The sequence below is a fragment of the Cannabis sativa genome, chromosome 7 (assembly GCF_029168945.1).
Source record: "Cannabis sativa cultivar Pink pepper isolate KNU-18-1 chromosome 7, ASM2916894v1, whole genome shotgun sequence".
Lineage (NCBI taxonomy): Eukaryota > Viridiplantae > Streptophyta > Magnoliopsida > Rosales > Cannabaceae > Cannabis > Cannabis sativa.
In genome coordinates this window covers 7,256,260-7,277,984 of record NC_083607.1, presented here as the reverse complement: position 1 = coordinate 7,277,984, position 21,725 = coordinate 7,256,260, and the positions used below count along the sequence as shown (strand labels likewise).

The 21,725-nt window shown below is 32.7% G+C and overlaps 1 protein-coding gene across 1 annotated transcript in view; it reads right to left on the bottom strand.

Moving 5' to 3' along the window:
• Positions 1 to 1,974: 1,974 nt before the first annotated feature.
• The window catches only part of LOC115697000 (protein NRT1/ PTR FAMILY 5.5-like), a 28,833-nt gene continuing 9,082 nt past the window's right edge, over positions 1,975 to 21,725 (bottom strand). Inside the window, exons 3-5 of the mRNA XM_030623900.2 lie at positions 16,538 to 16,752; positions 15,005 to 15,492; positions 1,975 to 2,992 (exon numbers count right to left, since the gene is read on the bottom strand). Of these exons, the coding sequence (XP_030479760.1) occupies positions 2,188 to 2,992; positions 15,005 to 15,492; positions 16,538 to 16,752 (1,508 nt within the window). The 3' untranslated portion in view covers positions 1,975 to 2,187. The remainder of the gene's footprint in view (positions 2,993 to 15,004; positions 15,493 to 16,537; positions 16,753 to 21,725) is intronic.

Sequence of the window (21,725 nt, the reverse complement as noted above, 5' to 3'; positions counted from 1 at the left end):
TAACTAACATAACCGAAAGTTAGTTAAGTTAGTTGGTTTAAGGAGTTGGATAGTAAGTTGGTTTAGAGGATCAACTTCCACAGTGTTCTATTGGTGGGGCCAATTCTCAATTTCAAGATTTTTTTTATTATTAAGGTTTTATTGTTTAGTTCTCGTGGGGTATCTCTACATGTCCTTACGATAGACAATAAACTTTTATAGAAGGAAGAAAATTCTTCACTAGTAACGTAACTTTATTACTTTTGTTATTTTTACCTGTATCAGTCTCTCTTTTAAAAAAATATTGTGGTTTCCATGTATAACTTTTAGGTTATTTAATGAATTTTTTTAACTTTTTTTTTAAGATATTATACTTTTTTTTTGTGGTCTATTTTGTGGGTAGTGGTAACATGCTCAATTTTTCAGATTTGCTTATTAGAGAAGTTACAGCGTGTACTCTAGCATTGGAGACAACAATTTTGATGAAGCACCTTTTTGTTCTAGTTGAGAGTGATTCCGAGAAGGTTATAAATGCTGTAAAGGGAGTTCAATCCACTTAGGGTATTGATAATTATATTCAAATGTGTAAACAACTCTCTGCTCTTTTGTTAAGTTGTAATTTTTCCTTTATTTCCAAACTTTGTAATCTCCTAGCCCACAATGTTGCTAGGTGGGCTTTAAAGAATCATGTAACCAGTATGGTTTGAGCTCTCTTCTATACCAGACTTTATCTTATGTATTAACTGTGAGATTTAACTTGTTTCTCTTTATTTATAAACGTTCTTTTTTTTTTTAAAAAAAAAAACAATTTAAAATACTACATATAATAAATTTTAAACTTCTTAATAAATAATTTCAAATAATAATTAATAAAATTGTGCATTTAGTTTTTAATAAAAAAAATTATTAATAATAATATGAAATAAGATAATATATTTATAATTTTACTATATATTAAAATTTTATTTTTAAGTAACTATTTATTATAATACTAAAAAAATTTAATTATTGTCTAGTTATTAATAAAAAAATGGAGAAGGTTTCAGTGGTTACATTAAATATGTAACCATGATGATTACATTTACTTTTAGTTGTTGGATCATTATTAGGTTGTGATTAATTTAAAAAATTTACTAAAAATAATTAATAAATTACCTATAACCTGATAATAACCTGATTTGATTTATTTCTTTAAAATAAAAAAAATATATAAATATAAATTTCTAAAAAGGTTTTATTAAACATTTTAATTAAGAAATTAATTTAGGTTTAAAAATAGAAATTTTACCTATTAATGACCTGTTATAGCAGGTCATTAAAAAATGTAACCATCATGATTACTTTTTTATTATTACCTTTGAATACTCACCCATAAGAAAATATATATTTTTTCATTTGAAATTAGGGTAAATACCATTTTGGATCCTATATTTTGCCAAAGTTATCGATTGGACGCTCTGTTTTGTTAAATGACAAAATAGACCCTGTATTTTCTAAAATAAAAATAGGATCCTGAGCTTAATTTTTGACAACTTTTATTTTAATATAACCAACTTGAAGACAATTCCTAATACGAACATATACAAAAAATATAAACAGTTTTGTCATAGCACTTTAAGATCGAATTATAATTAAATTTTATTTTGACAAAAAATCAATTCAGAGTCCTATTTGTACTATTTTAAAAAATACAGGTTCCATTTTTATCCTTTAACAAAATAGAGAGTCCAATTAATAACTTTTGCAAAATAAAAGGTCCAAAATAATATTTACCCTTTAAATTACATATGCCTTTAAATTACATATGCATATAACGCTACGTATGTCATCTACATATTATCAACTACCAAAGAGTCACATAAATATTTCGTTAGCTGCATAATATTTAGCATTTTAAATAGTTTGGATTTTTTTTTTAATGAGTGTAAAATTTTAGATACACGATTTACTAGTTAATAATTAATTATCAAAAATCCTAAATTGTCTAAAGTTTTCACACAAAAATATAGTCTAATAGAACACAGTGCAAAATCATAAATAGTATTGTTATAATAATACAATACATTAATTAGTACACCCAAATCAACATTTATCTTTTAAAATCCAGAGTAGTGAAATTAACTAAGGAATTCCCATTATATATATGGGATGGTGAATTGGTGATAATGGCAACAACAAGTACTTGAACACAACAACTAAGATGCTCCATCATGTGTTAGACTCATTCACTTCTGATCTAGAATCTTTCACTTCTGATCTCAAACTAGTAAAATAATACACGAAGGTATAGTATACAAGATTTGCTATACTCAATCCACCCAATAGGAAGAAATACTTATCCAAACGACTTTCATTGAGGTCTTCCACAAACCAACTAGTATTATCTCCCCATGCACTAACTTTTTGAACCACAAAAGTCAATAAGACACTGCATATTGATCCTATACCAAAAATACTCTTAGGAACGAGACGCATAGTATGGTCAAAAGAAGTTAAGGGATGGGAATTAGTAAAGAACATTTCAATGCTTTCTTCTAAAATCCCCTCAAAGCCCCCAAGGAAAAAAAATTGTGGCAGTAACCAAAACATGTTCGCACTATTAACCTTATTACATCTCATCTTATCCACGGCTGCAGCAACAAAACAACATAGTATTGCGAAAATCATCGATACAGTTATTCCAACACAACCATAGCATTTTGATGAGACCACATTATTACTTTTCTTGGGTAGTTTGTCTTTTATTTCCAAATAAATCTTTTTGAGTAGTGATTTGGAGAGTTCGTACCATAGTTGAAGCACAACGATAGGGACATCATAGCCTCTTATCATCGTATTCATGTAGTCTGCTTGTTGAATAAAGTAACTATCGCCAATTGAAGATACAATACCTAACATGAAAAAGGCTAAGAAAAAAGGGATTCTGCTTATGGCTTGTTTCGTTTTTCTTACATCTTCGATCACCTTATCTCTTTGTTCTTCATCACCAGTAATTATTGCTTTGTCTAGGCACCTGTAGAATTTCGCTTCATTAACATATGTATAGAACTCTAGCTATTTTCTTTTTTTGGGTGGCAATAAATAATTTTATTAAAAATAATTAGAATAATTATTAATTTTAGTCTTTCAACTTTCGACAATACTTACTAAAGGGAAATTTGAATTTTCATACTTACAATACCTTAAAATTTTATCCCTAAATGCATAGTTATAAAAATTGGTCATATATGACCACATTACTAATTTCTCAAAAATACCCCTTACATTTAAAATCCCTAATCTCATCAGCCTCTCTCTTCCTCTCTCTCAACTCACTCTCACTGTAAATTCTCCTCGTTTGATATCCGACTTCAAATAATTCAACCACCTCAGTCTACAAAAAATCATACTCAATATATATATATATGCACATATATAGGTATACAAGTAATAATAATAATAATAATAATAATAATAATAATAATAATAATAAGTATATATACTAGCTCTAATCTAAACAGCCTCTCTCTCCTCTCTCTCGCTCAACCCACCCGATCCCAACCCCAACCTCAGCTGACGGCGATGGCGAACCTAATCGACCCACGGTGACGGACCCAGTCGACCCACGGTGACCGACCCAATCGACGGCGCAGAGCTTTTCGGCCCTATCGGTCCAATCGGACCTCTACGAATCGAACCATCGAACCCATGCAACTTGACCATCGGACCCAATCCGTCGGACCCATCGGACCCAACCCGTCGGACCATCGGATCCATGCAACATCACCGTCGGACCCATCGGACCCATGCATCGGGACCATCGGACCCAACCCGTCGGACCCCATCCATCATCATATACCCATAGGCGTATTCATTTCTTTTTTCTTTTGTCCTTTGCTCAATAGATTTCAGATCGAGAAAAGCATGCAAATATATAGGACTAAGCTAATTTATTATTAGCTTCAGTATATATATATATATATATATATATATATTATAATACTGTATTATTATTAGTTAATATATAATAAATACATTATGCCGCAGAGCAATATTAATATGGTGACAGTATTAGTAACGGACCAAAGGGAAGCGGTTCCTCTGGTGGGAGAGTGGTCAGGAAAGGCGCATGGACTAGAGAAGAAGATGATCTTCTTAGAGACTGCGTAAACAAGTATGGTGAAGGCAAATGGCATCTTGTTCCACTTAGAGCTGGTATATATATATACTTATTATTATTATTATTATTATTATTATTATTATTATACCTATATATGTGCATATATATATATATATTGAGTATGATTTTTTTTGAAATTATTGTGCAGGATTGAATATGTAGGAAAAGTTGTAGACTGAGGTGGTTGAATTATTGGAAGCCCGATATCAAACGAGGAGAATTTACAGCGAGAGTGAGTTGAGAGAGAGGAAGAGAGAGGCTGATGAGATTAGGAATTTTAAATGTGAGGGGTATTTTTGAGAAATTAGTAATGTGGTCATATATGACCAATTTTTACACTATATGTCAAATTTGGTATCTTTTTTACATTTTTATTTATGTTTGGTTTTTTAAACTTTTTTATAAATTTTATTTTTCAATTTTACTTTTCAAAAAGTTCTTTAATTACAAAAATACCTTTATTGCTTATATTTAGTATCTTTTACATGTTAACTCCCTTTCTCTTCTTTTTTTTTCATTTTCTTTTTTTTTTTCTCTTCATTTTTCTCTCTCTTTAAATTAAAAAAAACAATTGTAATATTAATTAAATAAGAGATATTTACCCAATTCAACAAAAAATCACATATTATTACTTTCTTATTAGTGAGGAGCATTTTGAATAAGTTTAACATTGATTTTTTAATACATTTTTAAAAGTTTAAAAATTTAAAAATTACTGCTTACACATTAATGTTGATATAATGTATTTTTTCAATTTTTATATGTTAGACATGATTTTCTCCCTCTCTCTCGTCACTCAAATACTCATTTTTTTTTTGTTCTACCCTTTTATATTCATCACATTTCTCTCTCTCTCATTTTTTTTTTAAATAGAACTTCTCCAGTACACATGTTTTCCCATTCCACTCATTTTTTATTTGTGAAACTATTTTTTTTAATTCATAAATTCATAATTTACTATGGTCTTTTTTTAAAAAAAAAAAAAACAGAAAGAGAGAGTAACAAGACTATGGCTATTTCTAAAGCTTCTTCATCCTTTCTTCTAATTCTAGATCTTAAAAATGTTACTAAATAATCATAAAAACCCAAAATACAAACTAAAATGGGTAAACGCTATTGCAATGGAGGATGACTCTATTTCTCAACCTATTCCAGAAGCATCAACTTCAAAGAAAAGGCCATTGCCATATAAGGTTGAAAATGAAAAAGTAAAAAAAAAAAAAAGTGAAAATAATCAAATGCTAGTGTAAGTAATGTCATGTATAAATACCCTATTTTTATGTTTTATTTATAATTTTACGGCCTAAAATTTTTATTTACAAAAATACGGTTTTAAAATTACAAAAAATACTCTTTTCTCAACAAAAAGTAAGAAAATAACTAAAAAAACAACGTGAAATTAACATCATGACAACTATGAAACAATCATAAAAAACTACAAAACAACCAAAAATATCCAAAATAAATAACATTGTGGCAGCTACAATACAAGTTTAAATAAACTATAAAACAACAAAAAAAATAATTTATTATTTTTACTGAAGTACGTATTTTTGTAAATAAAAAATTTCAAAGCGTAAAAATAAAAAAGCATTAGTGTTAATGTATTTTTGTAATTTTTTTTTAATTTTTGGTCTATTATGCGAAAAATTCTTTTGTTTATGTTTTGCATTGTTGTTTTCCTTTCTTTTTTATAGTTGTAAAAGAATTCTTGTATGTTTTTGTGGTTATAGAATGTTGATCCTAATTTCGTTCATATTTTCATTTTGTTTCTACTTAGCCATTTATCATTTTTTGTTGTTGTTCAGTTTTATTTTATCACTAAGCAAATGTATTTTTTGAGGTGTTTTTTCGTTGTTTTTCAGTTTTTAATGTTCTGTTCTAAGTATGATATCTTGAGTTTCTTTGGTTGGGTTTTAGAGTTTCTGTAAGGTTTTTCAACATTATGATGGCCAATTTCATCATGTTTGATTTATAGGGGTTTTTTCCTGTAACATTTGTGTATTAGAAAAGGTGTTAATGTTTGATTAAGGATTTTAGTAGTAATTTTTTAGATGCTATATAGTTATTTTCAGTTGTTCTTATCTATATACTAGTGTCATTTTACATTTGATTTTTGGTTGTTACAAAATGTTTATTTAGGTTTAGTTGTTTTATGGTTTTGAATCACATTTTTCGTTATATTTGTGTTATTTTTGCATTTCTTTGTATAATTTTTCTTTCAAACTCATGGACAACAACGTAAAACAAACATGACAACAACGTAAAAACAACATATTGTTTATATTAAAATTCTAATACATTATATTCATTATAGTACCCAAAAATTCACTTGAGTTGTTTTTATTCTAATTTTTCGAAAATTATCAGAATGCACTAAAATTATATAAAAAAAATCTACTGGCTAATATATGTGAATCAAGAAAAACAACTATAATGAATGAAGAAAATAATTACAGTAAACACACTAAACAACTTAAAAACAACTATACAAAAATATAAAAACAACCTTGGTTATTCCAATATCAGTAATTAGACATCATCATGTTATTAGATCCTAAATTTATAAATTGAACATAAAATTCATATTTATAATGTAGCTGCTGATCTAACATTTTTAATTTTATTGATCATATTCAGAATCTCTTCCTATCAACATAATGTTTATTGTCATCCTATTTCTCCAAATCATGTATCAAGATTGGTATAAGTTTTATTCCTTAGAATTAAGGGATGATATGAGTTTTTGTTTTGAATCGTAAAACTCTATATTTTTTACATATTGAAAAAACAGAGTGTAAACAACTCGTAATAAACTATACAACAACATAGAAATTAATAATTTTATTTTACCAAATATTTTATAGTTGAATATAAATTGTTACAAAAACAACATAAAAGAAACTTAATTAATAACAACATGAAAATAACTTTTTATTTTTCTTAAAAAAAAATTGTGATTTATGTTTAGTTATTTTTAAACTTTTTTCAATTATTCGTTAAATAATAACAAAATGTATACAATATTAATAAATATGATAATGGACCTTCATACTAGCTACCTATCTATTGAGTCCATATGATGAATGATGGTCACTGATTTCTACGTTATATTATGTATAGAAATAGGTGGCAGTGGAGTCTATATATGTTAGTAGTAAGTGGGGTCATTTAGAGGTAGTGAGCAACGTGTATATGCGGATTATTTAGTCAGTCCGTATTTTTGAAAAAAAAAAGTTTTGTATTTTCTTTTTTGTTTAATTATCTTAATAAAATAAAAATGTAAAATTTAGACCTAAAATGTCTATTATAGAAAAAGTCCCTAAATAAAAAAGTGCTGGTTATATATTGCTATTCTATTTTTTTCTTCTTTATTTCTTGTGATTAACACCTCTTGATTAACAGGATGTTCCTATATTTGAAAAAAAAGAATCTTCTTTTGTATAAAAGTTTAAATATGCATGTATCCGTATAAATGTAAATATGAGGTCTTTTTTGTATATTTGAGAAAAAATCCCTTTTAATAACTATGCATTTAGGAATATAATTTTAAAGTATTATAAGTATGGAAATTCAAATTTCCCTTACTAAATTTGTCCTATAAAATAGACCGTTTTGTTAATAATTCTTTGAATTTTTACATTTACAGAAATTTAATCTTTTGTAAGGTAGTATCCTATTATCTCGTTTAAATCATGACATGTATTTGTAAATTAGCAACTTTGTCCCCTAAATTTTGAAAAATATTAAATCGTTCCCCTCAAAATAAAAATGAGAAAAATTCAACATGTTTTTAGTAAATCTTAAAAAATCAATTTAGTTCTTTTTTTTTTTTTTTTTTTTTTGTTGAGAGAATCAATTTAGTTCTTAAAAAATCATTTTGAATGATTAAGAAAACTAAAAAAGAAATTAAAATTTGAAAACTAATTAATCGATTTAAAAAAATATTTATTTTTAATTTATTAAAAAATCCATTTCGATATTAAAAAATAAATATTAAGATTTCAATTTTTATAAACATAAGATTTTTTTGTTTAAGTTCTTCTTTTTCAAAATAATTTTATTTATTTATTTTTTAAAAAATGAATTTATAAATATAAATAAATTTGATTTTTTCTTCAACAAATCTTAGTTTGTTTAAATTATTTATTGGATTTACAATAATTTTGGTGTTATTTTTTAAGATACATGTTTATGAATAAAATAAAATTTGAAAATATTTTTTTTAGGAATAATTTAAGTTTTTTTAAGTAAACTTAATATTTTTATCAAGTTTTTTCAGTAATTTTTTATTAAATTTTTCAGAATTAATAGAATATCATAATTTTTAAAATTATTTTTTTAATAAAATGGGGAATTTTGTGTTGGTCGGAATGTAACAGAATGAGCATAATTATGTAACTATTATATTTTAGATAGAATTTTGAACATGTATATTTTACGGGACAAAATCAGGTATTGTCAAAAGTTTAGGGAGCAAAAATACTAATTATTCAAATAATTATAATGTTGTTTTGAGGGAAAAAAAAGTAAAAATAAAATGAAATAGATAAACACGAATGAAAACCTCAAGGCCAATACAAAAAGCCCAACAGACCAAACAAACTTAAGCCCAAAAGAGAAGAAAGGACAGCACGAAAAATCCAATAAGAAATTAAATGGTAAAAGAAATAGGGATTATTTTACAAAAAATATAAAAACAACAAAAAAATTACAAAAATACAGTTTCACGGAATTTTAAACATTTTTACGATTTTTTTGATTTTATTTACAGAAAATACGGTCATTTTATGTTGTAATCTTGTTAATTTGTTTTTGTTGATTTTTTGTTATCTGTATGCTATTTTTGTTGTTATTTTGATGTTATTTTGATGTTACTTTTATGTAGTTTTCTTGTTGATTTTATGTTGTTTTCGTGTTATTTTTCAGAAAACCGTAAAAATGTAAAAAAAATATTCTTTGAACGTAAAAATGTAATTATCTTACAAAAAATGGTGCCTTATGTAATTATTCCAAAGAAATAAGATTGTAAGGAAAGCCCACACCCCAAAAGCCAAAATATAAATCTTTAGTTGATATACAAGTAATTAATAGCACAAAAAACCATACCGAGATAGACTAAAGACGACACACTAGTGCCAAAATAGACTAAGGACGGTACCGTGTCGAGATAGTCCAAGGATGGTAGATAGACCTAAGACGGCATCGTGTCGGATAGACCAAGGACGGCACCGTGCCGAGATTGACCAAAGGTGGCACCGTGCCAAGATAGATCAAGGATGGTACCGTACCGAGATAGTCCAAAGACAACATTGTGCCGAGATAGTCTAAGGACGACACCGTGCTGAGATAGACTAAGGGAGACATCGTGTTGAGATAGACCAAGGACGCGACTGTGCCAAGATAGTCCAAGGACAGTACTGTATTTAGGGAAATGGGTTTCAAATTTAGGGATTCCTTAGTAAATGAGAGATATTAGAATGAATGCTAAAACAAAAAGGGAAATTTTTTATTTCGCGCGAAATGATCTCGGTGGGAAATTGATTTTGGATACTAAAATAAAATAACTATTAAATTATTAATAAGGACAACTTATTGCCCCTAAACGAAAAATATTGTCCCTAAACATATTTAAAATAAAAATAAAAAATTGGAGCACGTTTATTAGCAGAGACATATGGAAGTCGCCACTAATGACAGGTGATTAGGGGCAAAAAAAAGGCCACCTCTAATATTGTCGCTCCTAATGCTTTTTTTTGTTGTAGTGAGTACTGTTCCAAGATAAACCAAGAAAGGCACCAAAGTCGAAACGTGCTGAGGTAAAATAGGAAAATTATCAACAAGTCATACCGCAACTCAACAGATAACAAACCAAGATATGTAAGACACAAAAAAAAGATAATTATAACGTTAAAGGAACAAAAAGAAATTAATCTTAAGAGAATTAAGACAAATCATAAGGACGCGTATCAGCCACAGACATTTAAAGAATGACAAAGACACGTGTTAGCCACAAGCAGTGATAGAAAAACAGTGCAACCATGCATGCAGAGAACGTACTTAGGAGGGGCATGCATTATGAACTAGAAGAAAAAGAACTCACTAAAAATATACATTAACTGGATAATTTGATTAAAAGAAGCTCACCATTTTTAATGTCATACGACCTAAATGGTATTAATTCCTAAAAAAATAAGGGATAACATCTATCTAAATAAGTTTGATCTAATCAATCAGAAGAACATGCAAACTAATACATAGGATTATTAATTTGTTAGTAGGTGGGATTTACTAATTATTATTATTATTATTATTATTATTATTATTATTATATGACAAAGAGGACTCAGATTTAAATCCCTACTATATATGTAAAAAATAGTTTAAGGTATCCTTTAACTTATAGTGTTGTAATCGGTGCAAGGAGGTGGTCGGGCATGACGAACCTTCTCACTATCTGTCGTTTTTCTCCTCTCTTAGCCATGTTCTACATCACTAGAGGTGTTAGTGCTAGTGGGTGGCATACATTTTGAATCTGGTTGGGGACGGTGGTGGCAATCTGATCGGTTGGTTTTGTTTGTTTATTTTTGTTTTCTCGACTGCGATAGGGAATTTGATCGAGCTTATGGTTGGTTATTTCCTGGCTTTGGCAGGGGAACAGAGAGGGATATTGGGTCTATATCCGTAGATCTGTGGTGGGGTTGTGCCAGATGTCTCACTGAGCCAATTTTTGTTGGAGTTGGGGTGTGACTTGTTTCTTTGGAGATTTTATATGATTAATTGGCAGTATTAGTTTAGTGTTTGATTATTTTTGTGATTGAGTGTAAATACATATTATTTCTCGTATTTATTATTGTAATAATAGGATTGCTATTTCTAAATATTTATTATAAGATCTCCTTGACTAATACCATTGGTAGGTGGAGTATATAATATATCCATTTTGTTTGAAAAACTAATATACTTTATACTTCTTTGATGATTGATCAATGACCACTTATTGAATACTTATTTGAGGTTATTGCTAGGATATTTTTTTTTTTTTTCATTTTATTATAATTTTTTTTTGATGAAAAGGAAAACAACTAAACTTAGAGAATAGTACAACAAAGGGTGCTACTTCCCTTTAAGTACAAACACGAGCAATCTTGTGCAGCCCAGACCGCCAACTTGTGAGCTACAACATTGGCATCACGAGGGAGCCAAGAAACCAGCAAACCAAAAGTAGTTTTAAGACAAGAGAACAAGTGTAGAAAAAGATTAGAAAGGTTCCAAATCGGTATGGTAAAGTTTCTAACAGCATTAATAAGCTGCAGGCAGTCAGAGAAGAAATTTGTATCCTTGCAAATCAGCTTCAGGCACATGGAGAAGGCATGACAAAGAGCCATGCACTCGGCATGGAGTGCAGAAGAAGAGGACACCTTGGCCGTAAGAGCATCAATGAATTTCCCATCCTTATTGAAGACAACAACTACCACATAGGCCAAATTCCCACGAACAACAGCATCAGTATAGAAATTAAGCTCCTTCATCACAGGTTGCACATGGGTAGCAGGAACATTAACCTCCAAAGTCCCCTCCGAGATTCTCAACTAACAGGCGCGAAAGTTATTCACCAACTTCGAGCAATTAGAGAGGACATCCTGCGAATGCACGGAGGAGCCACTGTGATAGACATGGTTTCTAGTATTCCACAGAGAGAAACACAAATAGGCAGCAAATTGGGACAAAGAGTCATCACCTGAAGAGCTTGAAATATAAGTAGGGGAAGGGTGGAGGATCCAATTCGCAATCTCCGAAGTACTGCAGAAGGCCATCCGCTCACTGCGAATGCCAAAGCAGCTGCTAAACCAGCAGGCTTTAGCAAAAGGACAGTGGAAAAAGAGGTGGAATCGATATTTATTAATAAATCTTGTATTTATTAATAAATGGTTTTAGCATGAAGTGTGTAAGAGTGGAATCGGTACTTGACTTGTTGGGATTATTGATGCAAGGTTATTTGAAAAAGAATGGACCATAAAAAATCAACTAGATCACAAGTTGAGCCCGATAAGGATGGTGTTGACTCAGAAATCTGGACTAGACTTCTAAGCCACACTCGCTCGCTAGATTGGCAAGAATGAGCTGTTAAGTAATTATAAGAGACACATAACAAATTTATAGTAGTTCACTCCCTGTATCGCGGTAGTAATGAAGCTACGTTTACTTTGAGTTTTTATTTCTCGTGAGATGGTATTACAGAAAAAAGACTAAGTGTCAGAAGCTCTAATTTCTATAGAGAGAAACTAAAGAGATAAACTCTGACCTTGTGGTAAGTTTTCTGAACTTAAAAAATGAGCTAAGGGAGCTCTCCTTTTATAGGTGAAGGAGGCCCAAAAAAAAGGGGGAAAATACAAATTAGATATTTTTGACCATTGATGATGATCTAACGGTGAAAATTAGCTCTTAATGGTGATGACCATTTTTTTGAGCCCGGCGAGTCTCACTGTGGGTAACTTAGAGCTTATTTTCGTAACTCCTTTTGGGGGTGAAATTTGACAATGATAGATTCAGAAGTCCAATCTAAGTGTGTGTCATGACTTGATAGAGCATTGAATTAGCTTCAAAACGCTAGTTGAATCGCGTTAATCGAATCAATATTGAGTGAGTTAGGACTGTTTTACTGAAGGTAGTTCATGACCTAGTGCAAGGTTCACATCTAGCTCCCACAGGTTGACATCCTAGTGCCCAGGTTGACATATGACGTCGATCGACCTGGATACTGGGTAAGTGTGAAAATTTCAAAGGGATTTACTTCAAGATGCCTAAGTTATATTTTGACATCACTTAGTTTGTTTTTGTGTTCTGGTGAAGCTGCTCACTAATTCTCGAAAATATTAGTGTTCTGCGGAAATGAGAGACTCGAAACTCTTTATTTACAAGTGAGTTTCCCATGTCAGAAATGAGAAATTTAAAGTTGTGAATTTGACTTCTCTGACTTCATGGATCTTAGTTATTGTGAAAAACTAGACGGACAGTCGAAACGGAATCAGAATTGGATAAGCAGAACCCAGCGCACCACGCCATTTGTCAACCTGGTCATTGGGTACCCTGTTACCGAGCTCCCGAGATCTAGTTTTGATACTTCTAAGGTTCTTGAACTTGAGGACGAGATATCCTACCCCATTTTTGACTATTCCAGATTCATTGGTCGAATCGGATTTGTCATTTGAGAAATTGAAGGAAGCATCCTAGGTTGATTGTCAACCTGGGCACTTGGCCCAACACCAAGTCAACCTAGGTGCTGAGCCCTGTTTCCAAGGGCTCGAGTTTGTAGTTTTCTCCCTGAGTTTGCTTGATCTTCATTATTTCTGATGACGAAAAAAATACCGAGAACACTTTTTGGTGAATTTTTGGGCCAACACCAGGTGTCAACTTGGGCGCTGGGTCCCATTTATGGCCCCTCAAAAATTCTGTTTGGTCTAAAAAAATAGTTGAATCTCAATATTTTTTTAAAAACAGAGAAGATGGTTGGAAGAGTTCTCAGAAAACATCATCTAAATCGGCCTAGGTTGACAAAATGTCAACCTAGGCACTAGGCCAGCCCTAGGTGTCAACCTGGGCAGCGTCTTGTTTTTGGCACCTTAGAACTGTTGTTTCTTCCCCAAAAGGACCTATTTCTCTATTTTTGATGAAGATGAAGAAGATGCAAAGGTGGAATAGTTGATTTGATACTTGGAAGGTGTCTAGATTGATAAATTGCCAACCTAGGCGCTGGGGTGCTCGGGGCCTTGGGTGCTAAAAAATGAACTTGATTCGATTCTGATGCCTCAAATATGCCCGTGATATGTCTAGTTGATGTCCCAGTGCAAGTTTTGACCCATTTTCATTAAGACGGTCCCAAAAACAGAAACCGTAGTTTAGAATGTCAACTTGGGCATTGGATGAAACCCTAGGTGCCCAGGTTGGCTTTCAGATTGCAAAATCGTGTAATTTCAGCTCCCATGGCTTGGATTAGGTTGCTCCATGTCCTTATGCAATAGAATACTAAACGATAGTGAGTTGGATTCAAGTTATTGAAGTATGAACTTCCATCTTGGAGCTCCCGAAGTCAACCTGGGCGCAGGGCTAGGGTCCCCTCCTAGGTTGACTGTTATGACTCGGGTCTACTCAACTCTGTGATGTCTTTCTTCTTGCCACATGTCAAACATTGATATCCATGTTACCAGGGAAAGTTTTCGGGTTAACAGATGGTGATAACCAAATCATCCCACCAACATTGTCAATACCTTCACATAATCCTTGAATAATGTGGGGGGCTGATAATGTACTAATCCTTCTGTGGTTTGGTGGCAAATGTCCACATAGTTGTGAGCTACTATTCTTTGTTAGGAAGAAGAGCGACGCGGGCTAGGAAAACAATTTAGGTAAATCTCATCCTCATAAGATTGTATGTATTTCAATTTCTTTGAAATATAATAACATTTTTGAGTAAATTATTTTTTGAAAAAAATTGTGAGAAATCATATTATAAATTTATATAAAGAAAGTAGAATAAATAAGAATTTTTTTCCCTAAATTATGATCCATGTAAAGTATTTTTGCCTTTTTTTTTTTAATTATTTCGAACTATAAAAATTATTACAAATATGATTCCCATTCAATTATATCTTATTTATTCTTTTAACACAATTTGCTTATGTTTAAAATTCGTCATTAAATCGTTATTTATACATATATTTTTTGTTTAAATTCTCCAGTTGTGCTAGATTAACGTCACATTAGTGATACATCAGCAGATCATAGTTGGAAAGAAAAATCTCATTTATTATTGAAGCATGTATGGGATGATGATGAAGAATAGAGTTGAAGATTAGAATCCTATACCTGAGGCGATAACCGTAATGTGTTCCAGAATTATCATATTCGAGTTGGTTCGACTTAATAGGTCTTAAGCCGGCTAGAATGACCTTTAGCATAGTAGTTAGGAAGCTTCCTGAAGGTTTGGGTTTGTGGTAAGAATTAGAGCCAGTCCAGAAGATGAAGATGGCAGCAAGCATACACAAAGTTGGGACCCCAAATCTAAATGCCCATTTGTTTATGTTAGGTAGTATGAATGTTCCAACCAAATGAACCACAATCAAAGCAACTATTCTTAAGAAGCGCTCCCACTTTGGTGGTCTTAGTTTATTATTATCTCCCAGCTCTTTGGTAGCAGCAATAAGTTGGTTTATTGAGTCTGATCGTTGATAAGAAAGGCCCACAAGTAATTGAGGTATTGCTAGCAAAAGCGAGAACTTGTATCTTTTTTTAACATGACATGTTTTAGTGTTCTCACAAATGCCTATTGCTGATATAGATAAGAAGCCTAATCCCTGAAATAGCATCACAAATTAATTTTAACTTCAACAGAATTATAACATTTGCTTCCTATACACACATATATATATATATAAAGATTAAAGAACCACAAGAATAATATATAAACTAAAAGCATACAAGGCTCAGATATCAAGCCTTTCGACTATGCTATAGAAACTATATATATGAATATATACATATATAAAGACTAGGTGTATTGTTTACAAGTATTTAGATATGTAATTGTTGAGCATTGATGCATAACTATAATATATTGTTTAAATATTTGATGATTTATTGGTGAAAGTTATAAGTTATAACTATATGTATTAGGCATAAGAAATTTTGTTTGATAGGTATTTATTAAGTTGTAAATATATATATGGAACATTTTATTTTTTTTTGAATATTACTAAATAAATTTAATTATAAATATTAATTTTAAAAATATTAAACTATTAAATTTTGACTTAATGGTGAAAAATAAAAAAAAAATAAAAAGAATTTTATACTTAATTTAATTATTTAATTAAAAAAAATATCAAAAAAATATATTTTTTACACTATATCAAAAATATGTTTATATACAAAATACTAATTAATAAGTCAAACTAAACTTTTTTAATTTATTTTGTTAAAAAACTTTTTGTTTTTATTTTTTTTTTCAACTTTTAACCCATGTATATGTAAAAGTGAGAGATTTTTTTTTTTTTTTTTTTTTTTAAATTAACATAAAATCTCAATTTTCTGTCAACTTTGAAAATTCCTACCAAAGCTTCTAATAATTCATTTAAATAATATTATTAAACACGAATATATATACTGAGAAAAAAAATAAAGAAGAAAGAAAAAAAAATAGTAAAAATGGGCATATGATCATTTTTTTTTTTAAAAGAAACAAAATAATAGAAAATAAATTAATAAGTACTAAGTCTGAACAAACAATTAATATATTCAAAATTAATAATGAAATTCTTTTTTATTATACCATGAGTTTAATTGCATATTAACATATATTGGATTTTATATCATTTATGGTGTTACTAGAAATTAACTTACAGTAGTATACATAAACGTGGAGAGTAAAGCCATCCGATAATTACCCACGTAAGAATCGATGATATATTGCACAAGCAAAGGAAGCATCCCTACGAGACCCCAAAATATATTGATAGCTGCGGCAGCGGTCTTGTAATTAAGCTCCCACACATGTGTCAAGAATGTTACCATCAACCATAAAACATACTCAGCAAATATATGGGCCAAGTTCAAACCTACAACATTTCAAAATAAATAAATAAATAAATAAAGTATCTAAAAGTTGTTGTATAATAATATATTTTTGAGGAAATTACACTCTATACTATTTTTATATTGTCCTCTTTTATTTTTACCTTCTTTTTTAAAGTCTATCATTTTTACCTCATTTTTTAAATATGTAGATATAATATGAGTTATTTGTAAAATAAAAATATTTTCAAGTTCAATAACTTTGGAGACCTGAATGGAGGCTAAAAATGTCACAACAGTTTTAGTTAGAAATATTGATGGGATTATTGGAATAAGTTAATTTTAGAAATACCAATATATTTTAAGATACTCGAAGTTGGCCAAATTAGGGCTGCACACGGGTCGGGTATTCGGGTTTTCGGATTGTCGGGTGTGACAGTCAGTAGTCCCGTTGTAATGACCGCTCTAGTAATGTGGATTAGAAAAGGCAATTAGCACTAATTTTTATTATTTTATTATTATTTGTGAATTAATTTATTTGTGGACCCCAATATTTAGAAATAAATGTTAGAGTTATAATTTCTCAATTCCGGAGATTTTATTAAACTCTAGGGGTATTATTTAACTTATATGTGAAATATGTTAATTTTGTAATTTTTGCTCGGCGACAACGGAAAATGCGATGGATGGCTAGATAATCACATGAGTAAGTTTAGAACCCTATTTTATAGTGGGGAATATTTTAGAGAAAATTAATTATCGGGATTGAGCGGAGTTATGGATTTTGACCATTTTACCCCTAGCTTTAGAAATACCCTAGTTTTAAGTCTAGGGGCATTTTAGTCTTTTGGTTAAGGTGAGTGTGGTGGCTGCCCATGTAGTTGACACCTAGCATCTAAGTTAGAAGGAGTTAAGTAATTAACTCATTTTCATTTGGAAAATAAAGGAAAAACAAAGAAAAATCAAGAGAAGCTCTCTCTTCTCTCTTTCTCTCTTCGAAGGCAGCAAGGGGCAAGGGGTTTTGGGAGCTTAAAGTTTGTGTTTTCAGCTAAGGATTCAAGAGGAATCAAAGCAAGGTAACCCTAGTTCTTCTCCCCTTTAAGTTTTTGAAGTTTTAGTTTAGTTTCACTATGAATGTTTAGGTTTAGTGGCTGTTAGGTTTTGAAATGTTTGGGGTTCAATTTCTGGGGTTAAATTGAGTTTATCTAAGTCCCTAGCTACTGGTTTTGATGCTTGTGAATGGTTTTAAGCAAGCTTGAGCTTTGAAACTCAAGCTTTGTTCATTAATGGCAACTTGAGTTGTATTGGTTTATTCTGTGAATTACTGCCTGGAAATCATTGTGTATGCATTGTTTAGGTATACTGGAGAGTTTGGTAAAGATTGGGATTAAATTGAATCAAGGGGGATAATTTTTTGGTTTCTATGAGACAGGAATTCGGTTCGGGTGGTCTGTACCTGTAGGTCGGCCGGTTGGTGACCCGAACCGGGATGCGGTTGGGAACCGCCTACCGTTGGGGGATTTTCCAACCCTAGTTTTGGCCAATTTTGAGATATTTAGGGTATTGCCATGAGGTTTATCGATAGGGAAACTTTTAGTTTCAAGTTTTAAGTCCTGGAAAGTGATTTAGCGAGTCACTCATCTGTATTCTTCGTTATTGTGATTAGGGCATCCATCTAGCACGTGAATTCCGTTCGGGTCTGGCCAAAGACACTTGAATTCGGAAAACAGGTAAGAACTGTGTATAATGTATGATGTGATTATCTGAATGTGTGTATATGTGTTTATATATGCATGCTTGAATTATGTTAAACACTACCAACACTTGTATGATTAAGTTATAGAGTGTATTGGTACAGTGATTGTTGTTGATTTGAGTACGATACAGTGATACCAACACAAGCATAGGAAAATGCTAAGGTGTGTGGTACATCACTCAGTGTTACTCAGTGATCGGGATAAACCCTACCAACACTCGTACAGCGAGGTACGATGTGTATGTGGTATAGTGGTTGTACCTTGGTATTGAACGTTCATACTCATCTGTTAAGCTCTGTAAATAGGTGTATGGGCGCCTATTTACAGGTCGGAAATTATATGATATGTTATATGCATTTCTTACTGAGTCTGTTGACTCACAGTTTCTGCTTCCATGTGTAGGTAAAGGAAAGGCGAAGGCTGAACAGGAGTGAACCTGAGCTCGGGTGAGATTGTACATGTCAAGCAGCGCGACCTGGAGTGTTCGGTCTCGGGACATCTGGGAGTTGTATTTTGAAAGTCGCTGTGCGACCTGTAAATCTGTATATTTGGATTGTATGCTTGAAAAGTAAAATTTGTAAAGTTTTAAAAATCGGGATCCCGACACTTGTAAATATTTTATATAATTACAAAGTTTAGTATTTAATGCAAAAGTTTTAATTTGACACGTTTTTCGAGAAATTTCTTTGATTAGCAAAGATTGCATAATTATTGAAAAAGCACTGTAGCGTGCCTTAGCATTAGGGCGTTACAATTTTGGTATCAGAGCCGCCAGGTTTGTCTACCGAAGCTTGCTATGACATGTACAATCTTCATCAAAGAAAGCTCGGTTCACGGTTCAGTAAGCCCGTACTTGTTTAGTATTTTAAATAAATGTGAATGAGAAAGCATGTTAGGAAGCATATTAGATTTAAATTAAATATATTTTTTTTTTTAAAAAAAAAGAAAAGGAAGTGTGTTACCTTAAGTTATTAAGAGCGGAGTTAATTTTGATCGCTGTCTAACCTGCCTGGCTTATGGATTCGCAGGCTAAGTCCTATTAAATGGACGCCCCGCGAAATACAAGAAGTCAGGGTGGCATGGTTGAGACCGGAGGCGGTCAGGGGAATCCTCAAAATCCTCGTGGTCGCGGCCGTGGCCGTGGCAGAGCTCAGGGTGGTCGCCCTGTAAATCCACCTCAAGCTCCTCCTGATTGGGAGCAAAGATTTGCTGAAATGCAAGAGAGAATTCGTCAGCAAGATGAAGAGATCCAAAGATTGAGGCAGCAGGGTCCTCCTGCCGTGCCTCCTCAAGAAGTTCAGGCCGTTGTGCCTGGGCCGGCGGTGCGAGAACAACCTGTTGTTGGCAACTGTATGGAACCGTTGTATGAAAGATTTCGAAAGCAGGCACCTCCAGTGTTTCTGGGAGGCCCTGATGTGATGAAGGCCGAGCAATGGCTTTCGATGATTGAGCGTATTCTCAACTTTATGGGAGTGGTTGGAAATGATCGGGTGACCTGCGCCACTTTCCAGTTTCAGGAAGATGCCCTCGTGTGGTGGGAATTGATAACCCTCACTCGGGACGTCACGCTGATGACCTGGGAAGAATTTAGGGAGTTATTTAACTCCAAGTATTACAATGAAGCGGTCCGCAGTGCAAAGCGGAAAGAGTTCACTGATCTAGTTCAGACTGAGGGAATGTCAGTCACTGAGTACACAACGAAATTTGATCGGTTGGCTAAGTTGGCGGCGGGAATTGTGCCCACGGACTTCAGTAAGAAAGAAAAATACTTAGCGGGTTTGAGTGCAAAGATCCGACATGATTTGGTTATTACTACTACCGAAGCAACCACGTATGCAGATATGGTTGAGAAGGCTTTGAGAGCCGAGGGTGCAGTAAAATTTCTTCAGGAGCCCCGGGTGACTCCGAGTGTTGGTGGAACCCCCACTGTTCCTACTCCTGTTTATGGTAGGGATGGTGGTGACTCCACCATTGAGCAGAAAAGAAAAGTTGTTCCAGCTTCTGGTGGCTCGGGGCAAAGCAAGCGGTTCCGTGGGAACCAAGGCAGAGGAGGACGTCAGGGTTACTCTTATCCTGAGTGTCCAAGGTGCAAGAAACATCATCCGGGAGAGTGTAACCGGAAGACATGCTTCCTGTGTGGCATGGTGGGGCATTTCAAGAAAGATTGCCCCCAGGCAAAGAAAGAGGAGCCGAAAGCCGAGGTGAAACCGGTTCCTGCTCGTGTGTTTGCCATCACCCAAGCTGATGCGGCCGGTCCTTACGTTGTGACAGGTCAGCTTCCCGTCAACAACTTGTTATTTACGGTATTATTTGACTCAGGAGCTACACGTTCATATGTAGCTACAAGAGTGATTGATCTTCTGGGTAGGCCTTGTGATATTTTAGAAAGAGGGTTTGGAACCCTAATGCCTAGCGGGGAATTGGTTATCTCTAATAGGCGCATTAGGTCTATGCCGATTAGGATCGAAGATAGGGAATTGAGTACTGACCTTATAGAATTGAAATTAACTGAATTTGATATTATACTGGGAATGGATTTTCTATCCAAGTATTCGGCCAGTATAGATTGTAGGCGTAAAATGGTGATTTTTCAAATTTTAAGGTGAAGATCCATTTGTTTATGTTGGATCGGTTCGTGGGTCTCGGATCCGGTTATTTCGTGTTGAGAGCTAGGGATTTACTATGCAATGGTTGTGTAGGATTTCTAGCGGTAGTTTTTGACTCCCATGACACGAAACATTTGGGCCCGAGGTAGTCCGGGTGGTGAAAGATTTTCTTGATGTGTTCCCCGAGGAATTGCCGGGATTGCGCCACGGCGAGAGATTGACTTTGTAATTGATTTGGCACCCGGAGTCGAACCTCGTTTCTAAAGCTCCATATAGGATGGCTCCAGCAGAACTTAAGGAGCTTAAGTTACAACTTCAGGGGATGCTTGATATTGGGTTTATTCGACCCAGTGTATCGCCCTGGGGAGCTCCGGTTCTTTTTGTGAAAAAGAAAGATGGTTCCCTTAGAATGTGTATTGATTATCGGGAACTAAACAAACTGACGATTAAGAACAAGTACCCGTTGCCTAGGATCGATGATCTGTTCGATCAGCTTCAGGGAAAGGCAGTGTTTTCGAAGATTGATTTACGGTCTGGTTATCATCAACTCAGAATTCGGGAGGAGGACATACCGAAGACTGCCTTTAGAACCAGATACGGGCACTATGAGTTTCTGGTAATGTCATTCGGATTGACTAATGCTCCTGCGGCCTT